The sequence below is a fragment of the Coffea eugenioides genome, chromosome 6 (genome assembly GCF_003713205.1).
Source record: "Coffea eugenioides isolate CCC68of chromosome 6, Ceug_1.0, whole genome shotgun sequence".
Taxonomy (NCBI): domain Eukaryota; kingdom Viridiplantae; phylum Streptophyta; class Magnoliopsida; order Gentianales; family Rubiaceae; genus Coffea; species Coffea eugenioides.
The window spans coordinates 21,370,658-21,389,895 of NC_040040.1; the positions used below are offsets into that span (position 1 = coordinate 21,370,658).

At 34.9% G+C, this 19,238-nt stretch overlaps 1 protein-coding gene across 1 annotated transcript; it reads left to right on the forward strand.

Moving 5' to 3' along the window:
• The first annotated feature begins 16,539 nt into the window (after positions 1 to 16,539).
• Positions 16,540 to 17,973, forward strand: LOC113773834 (anthocyanidin 3-O-glucosyltransferase 2-like). The gene has a single exon (XM_027318438.1). It carries the CDS (start codon positions 16,540 to 16,542, stop codon positions 17,971 to 17,973), a length of 1,434 nt encoding a protein of 477 aa, XP_027174239.1.
• The last annotated feature ends 1,265 nt before the right edge of the window (positions 17,974 to 19,238 follow it).

Here is a 19,238-nt window from a genome sequence, read left to right on the forward strand (position 1 = left end):
TATTATTTGAAAAAATTTGCTATCCAAACACTGACTTTGAAAAAATTTGACATTAGCAAAGCATTTTTATATAAAAAAAAATCAAGAAATAGTCAATCAAAGTGTTTGGTAATCACGATGATGTGAAATAGATCACCACTAATGAAATGAAGTAGGGTTATCTCGCTGAAAATTGTGTTGACCAAAAAAAAAAACAATTATTTAGAATTTCAGTTATTTTAGAAGTTGGTTTTTTATTTAATAAATAGATTAGAATTGATGTTAAAGTTGGTTTAGAACATATAGTTGAGTTGTGTTTAGATATTAGTATTGGAATAAGTTACATGGCTTTATTTATCTATTTAAGGACTTGAAATCCTGACTTGAAATCCTAAGTTTTTATTTGAGGAAGAAAAATCAATTTGTTGAATAAATTATTGATCCTTCTGAGCCTTTCTTATTCTTGATATTTTGATATGTTCTGCCATTTGAAGCTTTTGCTTCATTTATTGTTTGGATAGAGTATTATTTGAAATAATCAATATAGTACTTTTTGTGATGTGATGTATGTAAGATAGTTGAGAATATAAAAGATGAGTTGGAAAATGTGTTTATGATACAAGTAAAATATTATTTGGAAAAATTTGCTATCCAAACACTGACTTTGAAAATATTTGACATTAGCAAAGCTTTATTAAAAAAAATCGAGAAATAGTCAATCAAAGTGTTTGGTAATCATGAAAATGTGAAATAGGTCACCACTAATGAAATGAAGTAGGGTTATCTAGCCGAAAATCATGTTGATGAAAAAAAAAAACAGCTATTTAGAATTTTAGTTATTTTAGAAGTTGATTTTTTATTTGATAATTAGATTAGAATTGATGTTAAAGTTGGCTTAGAAAATATACTTGTTTGTGTTTAGATATTAGTTTTGGAATAAGTTACATGGCTTTATTTATCTATTTAAGGACTTGAAATCCTAAGTTTGTATTAGAGGGAAAAAAAAATCAATTCGTTGAATAAATTATTGATCCTTCCGAGCCTTCCTTATTCTTGATATTTTGATATGTTCTGCCGTTTGAAGCTTTTCCTTCATTTATTGTGACTAATCAAAGTCAACCAAAGTCCACGGAACCTTGAAGCACACGAAGGCATACGTCTAGTTCATATTTGGATGCCTTGTTTCTTGATATGAGAATTATAATACTTCCGCTACATTTTTTTTTTTTTTTGCGCTAACAAGTGGCACCAAAACCCTTGATTTAAGAGTTTGATTCTAAGATATTTTTGGAACTTGAAGGGTGTGTAAAATTTATGATAGAAGACCATGAACCATAGAAGTGTATAGAAACTGTGGTAAAGTATTCGTGTATTGAAAAATTGGACCACAAAAGTTTGATCTTAGGGTACTCGTTCGTTAATTAATAATAAGGAAAAAAAGTTACCTAATTGAACAAAAATCTAAAAAGAGGGAAAACTGTTGAAATTGTTGGTGTTGATAGTGAGTGATAAGAAATTATTGTGTTGTGTAATGATCAATAAAGAAAGTCCTGCCAACTTGTTATAGTTGATTCCACAGTGGAGTTTGATCCAGACTAAGTCAAGGAAGCCAACAAATTCAAACAACGAAGCAAAAAATACTTGTGAAGGTAGGTAAAATATTTTGAGTTGCAATGGAGAGAGAATTTGTCATTGGTGAAAAATTAACAATTTTGTACACACTGAGTACTATTGAAGAAAGATTAGAATGGGATGAAATAATGAAAAAATATCTCAAAAGGTGTTGTTTGGGTAATATTCTTGAACTAAATCTTTTCTATGGTTTGTCTTAAAGAAGATAAGAAAAAAAAAAAGGCAAATTTTTTTCCCAGGATTTTGCAGAAATCCATGGTTGAAGAATATTATGCGAGACTCTTAATTGATTCTCAATCACCTTGAATATCTTTGGTCAGATCTCTGCTATATTTTGACCGAACTTGATTATGAATTTGTTCATAAGTCAAACTTGATTTGACATGAAAAATTAATTAGGAAGTAGATGCGTTTTTTGATGATGAAAAAAGTACTTGTATAATTTTTGATATAGTTGAAAATCTTGATCTGCATACATTATTTGGGATGATTGATGAAGAAGAATTTGTAAGTGATTGCATTAACTTGGTTGTGGATGAAAATGTAAAAGAAATTGCTGGTGATTATGGAATGGATTAATCCATTAGCAATCATGGAATTAGAAATTATTTGCGAAAGGAAAGGAGGAAAGGAATGAATTATTGGTCAGAAATTCTGTGGAAGATTATTATGGATATGGAGGCACTAATGGTGAATGGGTCAACATGGATGAATTTTTGGGTCAAGTTGGATCAGTAGCCGAATTGTGTGCAAAGTATGCCTAACACCCCTTGGTGAAGATGAAGATAAAGATTAAATTGGAGTTGCACTTGAATTATACTGGTATAGTGGCTGCAATAACAATTGAAACTACTCATGATAGCATTGGAGAATAAAACATTAAGAGTTTGGTTTAAGAAAAGTAATATTGACAAAAAAAAACAAGCTAATTAGAATTTTAATTATTTTAGAAGTTGATTTTTTATTTGGTAATTAGATTAGAATTGATATTAAAGTTGGTTTAAAAAATACAGTTGAGTTATGCTTAGGTATTAGTATTGGAATAGGTTATATGGGTTTATTTGTCTATTTAAGAACTTGAAATCCTGAGTTTGTATTTAAGTAAAAAAAAAATCAATTCATTGAATAAATCATTTATTTTTTTTTATAAGAAAACAAACGGAAAAATTTTATTCCTGAAATTGCTGTAAATCGTCCAACACGATTTGCTTGACAAAATTTGGAGAAGCATTCCAAAGAGATTTATAAGGGTTGGCATTCTTTGCTCGATTGGCTAAGATATGCGCAACCTTGTTTGCCTCCATTGGAATCCATTTGACATCAATACAAAGTTGATCTAGTAAGGCTAAGTGTATATCCTCAAGAATCAGGCCTAAGTCAGACAGGAGGTCTTCCTTATGAAGAATGAGTTTAATAATTGAAGCTGCATCGCCCTCCAAAATAAAGCTTGGGATCATTAGATTTCTTGCCAAGTAGACCGCTTCCCTAACAACACGGGCTTCCGCTATTTCTGCACTCACCGAACCAACGAATTTCTTTGCAAGGCCAGCCATAAAAGAGCCTTCATGGTCTCGAACCACTACCCCAATGCCAAAGATTGTTTGAGCTGTGGATATGGCAGCATCAAAATTAATTTTAAAATGGAGGGAAGGCGGGGCTGACCATCTCAATCGAGCAGTCTGGGGTGGAGTCATAATAGGACGCGTATTGGCCTCATGAAATTCGCTAAGACTGTGTGCTGCCAAGTTGACTAAGGACAGCGGATGCCGAATTTTGCCATTGAACAAAGCATAATTCCTGTTGTTCTAGAGTGTGTAGCACAACATAGCAAAATCACATTCAGCCCCGGTCAGTGAGCGAATAATTTCTCTATACCAAAGCTCAAAACTGGAGTGATGGCAACTGTGAATTTTTCGTTCGAGGAAGACAAGTGCCCAAACTTGCACCGCCACCGGGCAGTGGAAGAAAATGTGGGATAGGTTGCCACAGCTCCCTTCGCAAAGAGCACAAGTGAGATCCGATATGATTCCGCGCTTCATGAGATTATCGTTTGATGGTAAAGAGTTGGGACAAGCTCTCCAGACGAGGTGCTTGGCTTTGTTGGGGATATTGAGAGCCCAAATCTTCTCCCAAACCTTGTCATTATTAGAACTAGTGCTAGTAAATCATTTATTATTCTTGATATTTTGACGTGTTCTGTGCGTTTGAAGCTTTTGCTTCATCTATTGTGACTAATCAAAGTCTACCAAAGTCCACGGAAGTTTACGATATACGTAGCCGGGCGACTAGTTCATCTTTGGATGTCTTGTTTCCTGGTATGAAAATTATAATACTTCCACTGCATGTTTTTTTTTTGCGCTAACAAATCAGCCAGAAAAGCTGTAACATTGACTAGTTATTTGTAGGAGAATATTTGGAAAAAACTTTTAGAATAACATTGTAACACTTTTTGAATTTGATGTATGTAAAATAAAAAGATAATTAAAACAAATTGAAAATCGTATTTATGATGCAAGTAAAATTTTTTTTACAAATAACATCATAACCATGCAAAGCATAATTATTTCTCTGCGCGTTTTTGCATTTGCCTCGATGATACAAATATCTATCATTTGTACCTTTTTTTAGGTGGCAAATTAATTAAATTCTGTCTTGATAAACTTTTAGGGGATTGCTACAACTCAATTATACTTATTATGGACAGGACCAAAGCAAGAAATTACTCATGAAATGCTACTGCTTGGAAATAGTAATGGGTAGGATTTGAATTTTAATCCATACTTACACCCACTTAATTTTTTAATATCCAAACCCAGACTAACTCATGGGTTTGAAAAAGAAAATCCACACCTAAATCCTCATAGATTTGGGTACTCAGATATGCATATGTGAATAGCTCTTAATGTGTAATGAAAAAGTTAGGTTCAGAAACAATTAAAAAAATTCTTTTCGAAAAAAGAAAGAAACTATAAAAATATTATGAAATTAAAAAATAATAGAAATACAACCCAATTACCAATTTCAAATTACAAATTCAAAATTCAAGATTGTTGCATGCAATAGTTATGAATCCACCTATAAAAAATGACTTAAAATCATGACATTTTTTAACAATAAATACAAACATGAAATCCCTGAAATAAAAAAAAAATGTGGGTCATCTTTTAGTTTATTTCTATCACTTAAGTTGTATTTAGGTCTAAATTTGGGTAGGGTCTGGATCTATATCTAAATTTAGGTATGGATTATACAAAATTAGATTTTACCCAAATCCATAATTCTTTTGCAAGGTCTGAATTTGAGTAAGATATAAATTTCAATATGTGGATCCAAATTTTGAGAAAAAGACAATAAATTTGGGTTTAATCTAAGTAATATCTTACCTATTGACATACCTATTGCCACTGTGTCCTCATGTACCATTCTTAAGTTATGTTGATCAAAAAATTCAAGAAGTTTTCATCAATCAACGTCACTATACTGTCTGGGGTGTGGATCAAACCCACGTTTGAATTGAAATTATGATAGGTTCATATCTGAAAGAGGTTGACAAAAATCAATGCCTTTTATTGCATTACATCAAAAGGAGCATGAAAACATTTGAAAAAGTATCGTGGTCCCTTTTTTTTTTTTTCCGAAACGGTAGAAGTTTTTATTTCTACTAATAGAGAAATTACACTATTCGAGCAAAGGCTCAAGTTTTTTTTCACAAAAGTGTACTGAAACACTGAGGATCGAAGAATTCCTCATCAAAATGTAAATGCATTGCCTGCTGACTCAATTTATGACTGAGACAATTAATGCTATCATTAGCGGACTGAAACTCAAATGAGCATATCGTAAACATTAAGCTAAGATCCGTTATGTCTTGTATGTGGGCTGCTTGTAGCATGTTGCATAAAACTTGGCAGTTGAGAAGCTTGTAAACCTGTAGGCTTGGTGTCTGAAGTTTGATACTGAAGCAGCCACGTTCCTGAAGCTTGCAAAGTGCCAACCTTATAGCCACAAAGTTGTCCAATACTGGTGATCCGGTGCTTCTTTCTTTCATCAGCCACACTGCACTTAGTTGATGCAATCTGTTCTTTGCCGTAATGCCGATTCCCATGTTCAGACCCTCGAGATGCTGTCCCACATGTACACTAATGGTCAGTGTGTTGGTATCTTCAAACACCCTCTGCTCTTGTGCATCAGCTATATCTGTTTCTGAGATGCTCACTTGTTGTTCAGTCTGTTGGGATTTCAAATATTCCTCCCATTCCATAACTGCCTTTGTAATCACTTTCATTGGATGTCTTTCTTTGTCCTCAAACTCTACTGTATTCCTGGCCTTCCAAATTTGCCAAAGAATGTCCACTGTCAATGCTATATGTTCCCTTCCTTCCTTCCTATCTGTGACTTCCATTAGCGTACTCCACCATTTCCTGAAGTCACTTGTAAACTGCTGCAGACCATCCCATTGCAACGGAGCCATCTTCCAGATCATCCTTGCGGTCCTGCACTGGAAGAAAATGTGCTCCACTGTCTCCCTGTTTTCACCACATTGCTTACACATTAGGTCACCTTTTCCCGTTCTCCGAAAGATTGCCTCTCGACCTGGTAGCACTTGATGGAGATACTTCCATAAAAACACCTTGTGTTTGTGCTTTACTGGAAGACCCCATAGTTGTTTCCAGATTTTCTTATTTCCCCCTGACCAGCTTGTTTCCCCCTTGCCATTCAATTGCCTCAGAGGCTGCGTGGCAAGACTTGTGAGTGCTGCATATGCCGAACTGACCGTGTAGTTTCCTTTTTTGCTATGAGTCCAAAAGTAGCAATCTGGTCTCCCTGTCGAGCTTATAGGTGTTTTGAGTATATGAGCAGCTTCGTGTGAACTAAAGAGCCTGAAGATGAGAGTTGATTTCCACCTAAAGTTGGCTATCAATTCACTAACTGTTGTGATATTGCAACCAGGGGGTTTTGTGGATTCAATCTTACCACCCTTTCCTTCCAACAACCAAGCATCTTCCCAAATTCTAGTGTTGTTCCCATTTCCAATCTGTTTCCTAGCTCCACATTGCACCACCTCTCTTGCGGACATTAAACTTTTCCATATCCATGATGCATTTCCTTTGATTTCGCAGTTGAAGAGGGTTGTTTTAGGGTAGTACCTGGCTTTCAAAACTTTGCTAAGCAAAAGATTGGGGCATGTGATGAGCCTCCAAATCTGTTTGCCTAGCAAAGCTTTGTTAAAGCTTTGAAGATCTTTGAAGCCAAGACCACCCGCTTGTTTTCCAGTTGACAAAGTCTTCCATGAAACCCAATGCATTTTCATTTGACCATTCGCCTCCCCCCACCAAAATCTTGCCATCAAAGAGTTGATGTCTTTGCATAACCTCACGGGCAGCTTAAAACACGACATGGCATAAGTTGGCATCGCCATAGTGACAGCCTTCAGCAACACCTCTTTCCCTGCTTGGCTAAGCCGTGTATTTCTCCAGTTGAGGATTGATTTTTGGCATCTGTCTCTAATGAATCCAAAGATTTACGCTTTGGTTCTTGTGATTACCATTGGCAAACCCAAATACTTCCCCTGCTTCACCACCTGAACCTGTTGTAGACTGCTGCAAATTTCTTCTTGTGCTTGTTTCGCCACATTTTTGCTGAAGAAAACTGAAGATTTTTCCATGTTGATCATCTGTCCGGATCCTTTTTCATACACTTGCAGAATTTTCATCACTTCTTGAGCTTGCTTCTTATCGGCTTTGCAAAAAACTAACGAGTCATCGGCAAAGAAGAGATGAGTTAGTGAAGGTCCGGTTCTGCTAATCTGCATTCCAGTCAATTTTTTGCTTCTTTGTGCTTGAGCCAGCAAGTTGGAAAACCCTTCTGATACTAGTAGAAACAAGTAAGGCGATAATGGGTCTCCCTGTCTAATCCCTCTTGACGGTATCACATATCCTTTAAGCTCACCATTTATGTTAAAGGAAAAAGAGACTGTTGAGATGCATTCCATTATCCAGTTTATCCAGGTATCACAAAAACCCATTTTAATCATGATCTCCTTCAGATATCCCCACTCAACCCTGTCATAAGCTTTAGACATGTCTAACTTTAGAGCCATAAACCCATTAGATCCTTCACTTTTGTTTTTTAAGTAGTGCAAGTACTCATGAGAGATAATAACATTGTCCAAAATCTGTCTTCCAGGTATAAAAGCAGCTTGGTTTTTGCTAATGCAGTTTCCCAAAACTTTTTTCAATCTGTTTGCTAGGATTTTGGAAATGGTTTTATAGAGTACATTGCAAAGACTTATAGGCCTATACTGCTTCACCTCAGTGGGATTATCGACTTTGGGAATGAGTGATATGGTTGTGTGATTCAAAGCCTTTAACATATGACCCGAATGAAAGAAACTTTTGATTGCTAAAATGATGTCATTTTTAAGAAAGTGCCAATATTTCTGAAAGAAAATTGGTGTCATGCCATCAGGTCCCGGGGCTTTGGTTGGATGCATAGAGAAAAGTGCATCTTTAATTTCTTTTTCCTTGACTGGTTGGGTAAGAACAGTGTTCATGTGATCCGATATTGACTGTGATATTCCCTCCAGAACCAACTCAGTAGGGGTACCTACCTTGCTAGTAAAAAGCTCCTTGTAATGTTTAACCACTTCTTCTCCAATGTCCTCCTCAGATGTGGTCCAAGTTCTGTCCTCCCTTTGAATTCTTTGCATTTTATTTCTCTTCCTCCTACCTTTCACACTAGAGTGGAAAAAATGAGTGTTTTTGTCCCCTTCCTTCAACCATTGCACTCTAGATTTTTTACTCCAAAAGAGTTCCTCTTCATCGTATGCCTCCTTTAATTTCCTCTTGAGCTCCTTTGTAGCAGCCTTTTTGTTTTCGCAATCCTGACCTTGAAGGTCTACCACTTGTTTTTTGAGGCCATCAATCTTGCTTCTCGAGTTGCCTTGGAAGGTGTTTTTCCATTTCAAAAGAGCCACTCTGCAATTCGCAATTTTCCTATGCACTTTGAACATATTAGAACCAGTTTGTGCCTCCTCCCAAGCATTCTTTATGACTTGTTCCACCCCCTCTTTTTTCATCCATCTCTTATCAAAAAAGAATCTTTTTTTTTCTTAACCTGGATGGGATTGGAGTCTATTAACAACATACTATGGTCTGATCCCAGGGTCTCTATGTGTTTGACTATGGATCCATGGCTTTTGCAGTTGTTAATGACAATTGCTTCATACAGTGTATAACTTGATATAATAAAAGTTATCACTAAAGGAACGAATGTAAACGCCAATAAAACGACATGCAAAAACACAATAATTTTTATCAACCATTGCAATTTGTGCCTACTAACTCAATTCCAACCATCCAATTTAGCTAACTTCATCTCCACCATGAAATGTTCTCTGTGGTCACTACCGTGAATGCAGAGGATCCAGATCCCATTATGAGGGGCATCTCAAAAAATAGTACACTACCTTAGGAATCCAATCAATACGACTGCTTCAATATTGAGAACATCAATCAAAGAGAAAAAGAAGGGAGATAGGTGAGGGAACGAGTCGAAAGCCTGCCACATATATTAGTGTCTTGCATGATTTAGGCTGCCAATTCAATTGGGTATTTGCGAGTTACAAAATCATTAAACTTTCCGAAGTCTTGCTTTACCTATTATACTAATTTTCATATGTAGTGACAAACTAAACTATTAAAAGTGATTAATTCAGCCATTTGATCTATACTTGTCATGTCATATAAAGCAGCTTTTTAGAAACATTTTTATAAATTTAAGAAGAATATAACAAGCAACTTCTCATATTAATGTTGTGACACTTTGGGTCCAACTCCCCCATTAATTGGCTTTGATATGCGAGGGTTCGCTGAGGAGAAATGACAGACCGTGTAGAAAAGAGGAGGAAGAACAGAAGTGTGTGTGGTTTACTGCTTAAACCTTAACAAAAGCCCTATTGTCTTTGGTTTGGTGTTGCTTTTAGAGTGGGAATTTTGGTGATACTTTTGTTATTCGGTATATTTTTCTTTTAATTTATTATTTTAGTTCGTTGTGCCATAATTGCTTTTTTTTTATTTGTTTTTTGATAACAAAATTGGGCAATAATTGCTTAGATCAACAATTAAATTTACTTTAAGTACTACTATTATACTACTTCATCTTTTACTCTCAGTTATTTATTAAGGGTATTAATACTTGTGTACATACTACGCCTCAAAAAAGCTTATTGCATTTCACAGTCTTTGAATTTTTGTCTAGTGAAAATTGATTTGAACCCCTAGATTATTTAGGACTAGCACCTCACCCCCTAGACAATTTGTGATGATTTATTGGTCCATCTAAAGTATGAATTTAACTTCAACTTGCAATGGCATAGTATAAGATTTCAAAAAGGAAACAATATTCACCGTCAATTAGTAATTCTATAGTATTTCCATGCATTTTACCTGACTTGAGATGCTAGATTACTTTCATGCCCGACAAGTTTTTTCCGCTTTTTTTTTTTTTTTGGAAAGGAAAGGGTTAACTTTGTATTAATTTGCGAAATTACAGAGTTCTAGCTTTGATAGCCGAATTATGAGCAAGATTTACATATGACCTACTAACTCTGAGAAAAATAACTCTAGCAAAGGATTGAGAAATACTCCCAAAGTATGTCTTGCAAAATGGTCCTAACATAAACTTCTGTATTAGATAGATCCAAAAGATACTTTAGCAGCAGCAGACAATCTACCTTCACCAGAATAGTAGCATTGCTTAGTGGTTTAGCCCATTTTAACGCATCCAACCACGCCAAAGCTTCTGTTTGAACTGGTGATGAGGAGTGGACCTGCTCGCTTGATTGATGTATAATATTATGCTCTGGATCTTGAAACACCCATCCAATGCCTGCTGAATTATATTGATTAGAGAAGGATCCATCAAACGTTATAACTCCATTGCAAGCATTCATGTAGTCTTGGATAGCTTCAGGTTCTTGAAGAAAAATGACCATCTTCCTTCAGATATTACGCATTGAGCTGATGATCTCATAACTTGGGGGGTACAACAATCCCTTTCAGAGGGAATCTTCAAAGGAAATGAACAACCAAACACTGCATGCGAAATTTGTGAAGGATCAAACGATTGATCTTTTTATAACAAATGATTCATGGCTAGCCAAATATACCATAAGATATTTGTCGATTGGATGATCTCATTGTCAGAATGTGCAGAGCAAAGCCATTCAGTGAACCACCCTGTAAATGAAACTGGTTGGCCAATATTAGAAGAGAACCCTAAAGGTGAAGCATGCCATACTCGCTGGGAAGAATCACATTCTAGGAAGAGATGAGAAATAGATTCCTCATGAACACTGCACCTATAACAGGGAGGTGCAATGCAACAACCCCTTCGAAACAAGGCTTGATCGTTTGGACAAATGTTGTGCATTAGGCGCCACAAGAAAAACTGCTGCTTGGCTGATGTGGGGAGGGACCATATTTTTCTTCCAAGCTTCCATAGGAATCTGTAAGGATCCCTCCATTGAAGGAGAATATGGCTGCTCCATGATACCAAGATTCCAAGCTTGATGATTTTCACTCTTAACAATATATAGCACCATCCTTTATCAAATTCCCATATCATATAATCATCAGCTTGTTGGATAGGAATATGGATGGCACAAATTTCCGCAATACTGATTCAGGAAAGATGGCCCGTATAAGAGGTTCTCTCCACTTACTATCCTAATCAATTAGATCTGAAACTTTGACTTGAAGATATTGGCAGAACAATACACTACCATGAAGAGGGTTCCTGTTATTGGGAATTCACTCATTAGTCAGAAAGCTAGACGATTGACAGTACTTAGCTGGAAAAAAATTTGCTAAAAAAGAATTAGGCTGTTTGCTGAGATAATTTGCCAGGCCACTTTTGCTGGGAGTGCTCTATTCATCTCTTTAATCGAACGCATTCCTAGTTCGCCATGCAATTCTGATTTGCAAATGATATGCCAAGCTTTCCAATGAATGCCTCTTCCCTCCAAATCCCCAGCTCAAATAAAACGTGCTATTAATGTATCAATAGATTTAGCAGTCATTCTTGGTATAACAAACATAGCTAATGAATATTGGGATGAAGAAGAAAGTACATGCTTAGCTAATGCCACTCGTCCAATAACTAATAAAGAAGAATTTTTCCAAGATGCAACCCGTTAGGCAATCTTATTCTTCTTGAGATAAGAAAATAGTCGGGATTTAGGCTGAGAAAATTCCAAGTTAAGACCAAGATAAATGCTTGGAGCCGGAACCAATTGAACTGACAAGATACTGCTAATTTCTTGCACGAGATCCAGTTGTGTATTGGACTGAAGAACAAGCTGGACTTTGGTAATTAACTACCTGTCCGGAGAATGCTGCATATCTCTCCAAGGTGCTCTTTAGGTTCAAAGCAGCTTCTTTAGAGCAAGTAAAAAATACCATACTGTTATCAGCTATCATAAGATAAGATATATAGAGAAGGTACTCTGCTTCTAGCAAGGATTCTGATCCAGGGTGGAGCTTTTGAGAGTCTAGTAAGCCAAAGATGCTGACTAAGAGAGCTTCTTGACATAAAATAAATAGATAAGGGGATAATGAGCTACCTTGCCTCAAACTTCTTTAAAGTACTAAGGGCGCCATCCATTAATACTAACTGAGTTGGAAACAGAAGAAACACAAGACATAATAAGACTGATCAAATGATCTAGAAATTCCATCCATTAATACAAACTGAGTATGAATACGTTAATCCCATCCGCTTTATTTGCTGATATCCAAAATAAGAATGCTGTTCCCCAAGGAATTCCTAATGGCTTCCAATTTGTCCAAGTTGTAGGTGTGCCGGTTTTCTGACAGGCTCTTTTCCCTGCAGTTCTTATTAATTCTACCCGTCTGACAATTGGGAGGGAAGCAGTCTCATCTCATCATCTTCAAACTTGCATTCCTAATATCACTCAACTCTCCTAAAATTTTAAAAATCTCACTTACCTCTCCTGTCAGGTTGACAAGACTAAATATTCTTATCAAAGATTACAAACTGACAGCATTACCCTTGCTCTTAATAGCTATTTAACCAAAATGCCAAAACAAAATAAAAATTTAAACCACAAAATGTATTAGAAAAAAACAATTTGCTATTTAATAATGGTTTATATTTCTCTATATCAAGGTTATGGTGGGACAATAAAAGACATGGATAAACTAAATCTAGTAAAAGTCAACCATTTTAAGACAATTTTTATAAGTAGTTAACGCCTTGAAAATTTTTGTGGACATATATTAGGAAGTCAAGAAATTTTTTGGAAAATATGTTTTAATACATGATGTACTTTTAAGTTGTACTAAAAACTAAAATAATCTCTTCATATATGTGGTTTGTAATATAAATCTTACTTATAGAAAATAATTTTATAAATGACTCAGAATTAAAAAAAATAATCCAATGACCAAATATATATTTAGGAATATCTTTTTTTTTAAACATCATGCTTTATGGTAGATAATAGTTGTTGTATATCTATAAAATTGCTTGCTATTGCATTTATAACATCTCATATTTTCATCTTTTTACTTTTTAACCTTATTTTATTTTTTATTGTTTTTGTAAACTTCATAAGTAAGATAACATAAGGGTAGTATTGGAAGAGAAGTTTTATCTTTCTTGCATTTCCTCCAAGGGTACTAAAATGTTACAAGAAATGTCAATCCAAAAGCGCTAGATGAGATTTTGAAATCCAAAGGGGTGCTCAGTGATATTATGCAAAATATTAGGAGAGGTTTCTGAAATTATCCCTTAGAATTTTTAATGGGGGGGTGAAAATTACCCCCACCCTATGAATCCCAAGCAAGTGCCTATCCCAATTGCTGTCCCTAATCTCATCCACTTAATCTCAAATCAAACTCATCCCTAACTGCACCCATCAAATTCGTGATTTTAGGAGCCTCAATCCTGTTTATTCCAAACAAAAATTAGTCGCTATAAGGTGACAGTTCCACAGCAGGCAAACAAAAGTAACCCATGCTAGCCAGAACGCAGATTCTAATCTAAGGTGCCATATGCAATATTCATTCCATTCTAATGAGATCGAATTTTTGGTGTTTGTTCAGTCCACCTATCTGCGGTGTTTCGGTTAAGAAATGGTACTCAATTTTTATTGGAGATTAAATATTTAAGGTTAATTAAAATTTTTCTTCTAGTTTATGTTCAGTTGCACTTTGCCTCCTTGAACTAAAAGAATGAAGGTTTACTCCCTTTGAAAGGCTCTCTCACCATAAATAAAAATAAATTAATGATGCGAAATTGTTTTAGGCAAATATGCCATTCACTGAGTTTTTATAAAAATATAATATTTTCTTATTTATGTACAATTAGTTTACAAGATCTTTTTAATGGTAATCCCCGTGCAAGGGAAGAAATGCCACCCTAGATATTTTATTGATTAATTTTAAATTTTTAACGGAGGTAGATATACGCAATCTCCCATAAGTGGAAAGCAAGTAAAAAAGAAGTACTACCCTTACACATTTGAAATGAAATTAATAAAAAAACCTAAGCTAAGATGTTACAATAGAGCATCTAAAAGATAGGAACCCAAGTCTATCGTTTACATGATTTTTTTTTTAATTTATTCTAATACGCAACAAAAAAGAATACTCTTTAAATCATGCTTTTTTTCCTTATTTGATATATTTATTATATTTCTTTATTGAAACAAAATTTATACAAGAAAACAAAAGCTTGAACGCACTGATCCTTTTCATTCCTTTTTGATTTGTCAATAACCAAATAAATTTGCAGAAACAGTTTTAAAAAAAAAAAGGTATTTAAACAAAGAAATCTACAATAAGTTGGCAAGATGTCATGAATTTTAATTAAAATATGTAATTGCAACATGTCTAAGGTTGTGCCTTACTATATTCAAAGTAATAGACAAGCAAAAAGCTAAAAATCATTATAGAAACAAATAGCAAACATTTTGCACATAACAGAGCAGGTGCATGTTGCATTACTATTAATTGTGAAAGGGTCTATCTAAGAGGTGCCATGGGTACTCGTTAAGATGTACTTAAGGCGTACGAATTTTGAAAATGTAAGATTAAATAAGAAAAGTATATAAATATAAGAAAGGGTAATAATTATTATTGTATACATATATATATATATGGTAAGTTGGGTAAAATTTCGGTGTATTAATTAGGTGCCCATTAGAAAAACCCGCTGTAAAATGACAATTATGACTCCTGATTGAACATTTATTGTTGGAATATGTTTTACATACCTAACTTCTTTTCATTTGTTTGGGCTAGTAAACGCTCGAAATAAAATGTAAAGTGCCTTTAAGATTCTTTTCTATTGTTGAAGTTAGTGTGGAAAATGAAAAGAAATACTAGTTTAAGTTAAGAAAATATCATGATTTACGGAACATTTTTCTAATCAGAAAGTAGAATGAACGGAAGAAATATTAAACAAATAAGATAATAGCCATTAACTTCGTCCCACATTGCCTTTGCACCCCTTCAATTTTTTGAAAGCTACAGAACAACCTATACAAAGTTTAGAGTTTTTATAATTGCCCCACTTTTGCCCCCTTCCCCTGCATTTTCAATCTATTCCATCTAGTTCTATCATTGTCCCTTTGAAACTATTGAAATTTTTTACAGTTGTCTTCTCCATTTGTATGTCCTTTCTAATTAACCTTATTTGTCTTAATATTGAACTCCACTTATATATGTCTAAGCATATAAATTACAAGCAAATTGACAATTCATCGGATAGTTTGGTCAAATACACATTAGTTATCTATTGTATATATGAATGTACATCTCATAGATTTATGCCTAATATTAACTATTGTATAATTTTATACCATTAGATGACCTGATAACTATTAAATGCAAAATAAATGACAACCTATACACAATTCTTATTTTATTTTTGCAATATTGAATAAATTGCTTCACGTCTATTAGCCTTATGAGAAACATTTAGTTGAGCTAAAAGTTCGCAAACCACAAGTTGTAAATTTAATATAAATTATTGTATCCTATGACCGAAGATCCTGGTTTAGCCACCGCCTCTAGAGGAATGTTATTTTGTAAAAATAAAATTCTACCCCAACCTTTATATGGTGGAATCTTTCAAAGAGGTAAACTGTCAAAAAAAAATTTTAATTCAGAAAGGCAAAGTGCAATTGTGGTATAGATTTAGGGGTGAAGTGTAATTAACCCGAGTGTGTATTCAGGCTATGCTCTTTGATTTTGGAATCTTTGCTCATGCCACTCATGGTCTTTCATCCTTTAGGTTTGGACTATTCCCAATTGAGTTAAATAAAAAAAAAAAAAACCAATAACCACTAACATCAGCTATATGCTTCATGTTTGTTTTGACTTGGACATAGTTTCATGGGTTAGGTTAACCGTTGGCCAATGAATACTCGTCAAGAGTTTACTTTTTATAACAAGTGAAGTTAAATTTGCAAAAATATCTGAATAGAGGGGATAAAATATATGTCAATGTCTGCCATAATTATGTGAATCCTAGTTTTATTTAGCAATGGTTGCCGATTTTGCAGTAATTTTTTTTTTTTTGGTCGAAACGATAGCTTTGCAGTACCATTCCACACTTTGCAGAAATCTACATATTGGGTGTTTGAATAATGTCAAGCTGAAAGTTAAAAAACCCATTGGGTAGTCAAATGTCGAAATCAGAAGTATGTTAAAAAATTCTGGATCTCTGACATTAGCCATTCCACTGTAGAATGATGTGCACATTTGTCAGTCTCTGATGCTTTACCCTCCCACTTAAAAAGCAGAGGCTTGTATAGCAAAGTAAACATTCATCTATGCAAGCATAGCTCAAAATTCCATAGCAGAATAAAATTCTTATATCAGTTCCTACACTACAAAGATGAAGAAGACAAAGCTTGTTTTTGTTCCATCACCAGGCATAGGTCACCTAATATCCACAGTTGAGCTCTCCAAGCGCTTAACTGAAAGAGATGATCAGCTATCAATATTTGTTCTGGTCATAAGCTCGCCTGTTGGCCCAGACTCGGAGTCCTACACTCAACAAGTGGCTACTTCAAACACTAGTATTCAATTCATCAACATTCCTCAAGTAGATCCCAATCTACCAGAGGTCTGGAGCTCCCCAGAAAATTTTTATGCTCTATATTTGGAAAGCCATAGATCCCATGTCAAAACAGCAATAATTGGTCAAGTACTAGTATCAGAATCCATCACTTCTCTTGCCGGGATGGTTGTTGATCTATTCTGTAGTTCGATGGTTGATGTAGCGAATGAGCTTGGCGTTCCTTCATATGTGTTCTTCACCTCTGGCTCTGCCTATCTTGGCTTCTTGTTTTATCTTCCAATTCACTATAGCCAAAATGGAAGAGAGTTCGAGACTTCAGATTCTGATTCAATTATTCCAACTTATTCTCACCCTGTACCGTCAAAAGTTATACCTTCTTTAGCATTTAACAAGCATGGTGGTTATTCCTCATTCGTAAAACATGCTACCAAGTTCAAGGAGACAAAAGGAATCATCATAAACTCGTTTGCAGAATTAGAACCTCATGCTGTGGATCGATTGAAATTCGATGCTGAAACACCGCCAATCTACACAGTTGGACCCCTGCTCGACCTGGAGGGCAGAAAGCGAGAGCCTGATCACGAAACAATAATGAAATGGTTAGATGATCAGCCTCCATCATCAGTTGTATTTCTCTGTTTTGGAAGCATGGGTAGTTTTGAGCCTGACCAGTTAGCAGAGATGGCACTTGCACTCGAGCGGAGTGGATACAGATTCTTGTTGTCAGTCCGGTTATCAAAGGTCTTTACAAAAGGGACAGGTGAACATTCCAATATTTCTGAAATGTTGCCGCAAGGCTTCTTAGAACGCATTGAAAATCGAGGATTGGTGAGTAGTTGGGCACCACAAATGGAGGTGCTGGCTCATGAAGCAGTTGGGGGGTTTGTATCTCATTGTGGCTGGAACTCTATACTAGAAAGCCTGTGGCATGGGGTGCCTGTTGCAACATGGCCTGTATATGCTGAGCAACAAATCAATGCGTTCGAGTTGGTAAGAGAGTTGGAACTGGCTATGGACTTGAAAATGGATTATCGAATGGAAAATGCAAAGAATCTTGTAGTGGCTGAGGAAATCGAGAAAGCTATCAGATGCTTGATGGACACAGAGAATCCGACAAGAAAAAGAGTTCAAGAAATGAAGGAGATGAGCAGAAAGGCCATTGAAAATGGGGGTTCTTCATTCATTTCACTTGGACGTTTCATTGAAGATATGCACATCAACATTGGAAAAGAGCAGGGAAGTTTCTAAGTTTTTTCAGTTCTTATTGTCACTTGATCATCAATCAACAGATGAAGGGAGGTTTCTTCAACTTGCTTTTTTTCTTTCTGCTTTATTGGTTTAATATTAGTTCTTTCTCAATCCATCTAACTGTTACATTTGTGTGGTAAACACAAATTAGTATTGTTTTTCATCCTTTATGTGGTCATACTTGTGCTTTCAAATCTATTCTTGCTTTTGTAAAACTTTCCTGTTAAATACTTTTCATTTTTCATTTTTCCGCTAAATATTATAAATTTGGTGGTTCATATGTTTCTTCTAAGATTTGTTAGTAAGTAAAATTTTCTCCATAATTATCTTTTTGATTTCATATGGTGATCATTAAGCTGTTACTCTCAATTGGAATGAAAACTGAAATTGTCCCAAAGCTTGTAGTTCACTTGTTATACTTCTTTAAGTTTGCTACTTATTTCGTATATATAAAGTGAATACATCTTAAGTTTGACTTCCTAATAATTCGAGTTCGAACCTTTTTCGACACATTTGCTGTCGTACAGAGATTGCCTAGTACATCTTATCCTTTCGTATAGTTGACGTATTATTGCACGGGACAAAATTTATGTAGCGAAAAAATTTAAAGAAAATATCAGAACACCCTTTTGGTCTACTTAGATTCTTATATCTACCAATCCCTTATACATAGTTTCTTTAAGCTCCGTTTCCTATAGATTATGATAGATTAAGTTCTAAAAATCTGATCGTTGCTCGAAAAAAAAAAGACCGCTATTTAAACTAAGGAGCATCTCTTGTAGCGACGAAAAACGAAAGAGATAAAAGTTCCCATCAAAGTAAGAACTTGAACATGTGGTTTCCAGTTCAATTGCACGTTCTCTGTCATAATTTTCAAGTTTAAATGAAAATAATCTCCTCCTCCGTCCCAATTATTTGATTTTATTTCGAGAATTTAACTTTCAATAATAGTATTTTGATTATTTGTTTTTTTTTAATTTTATCTTTATAAATTGAGAATTTAAATTTGAATGATTATTTATATTATAATAAATAAGAAAACTATATTAAAAAGAGAGATTAAAAAATATTTTGACTTTCTTAATAACAAGACATTTTTTGGAAACTCAAAATAGAAAAAGTAGACACTTTATGAAGGAAGAGGGTATTGAATATCCAAGAAAATAAAGCTCAAACCTGGCCACATACTGAGACGGCTCAGGGAATTGATGATCAACATTTGAGGCATGCGCACATGATTTGCTGAAAAAGGGACACCAAGGGGA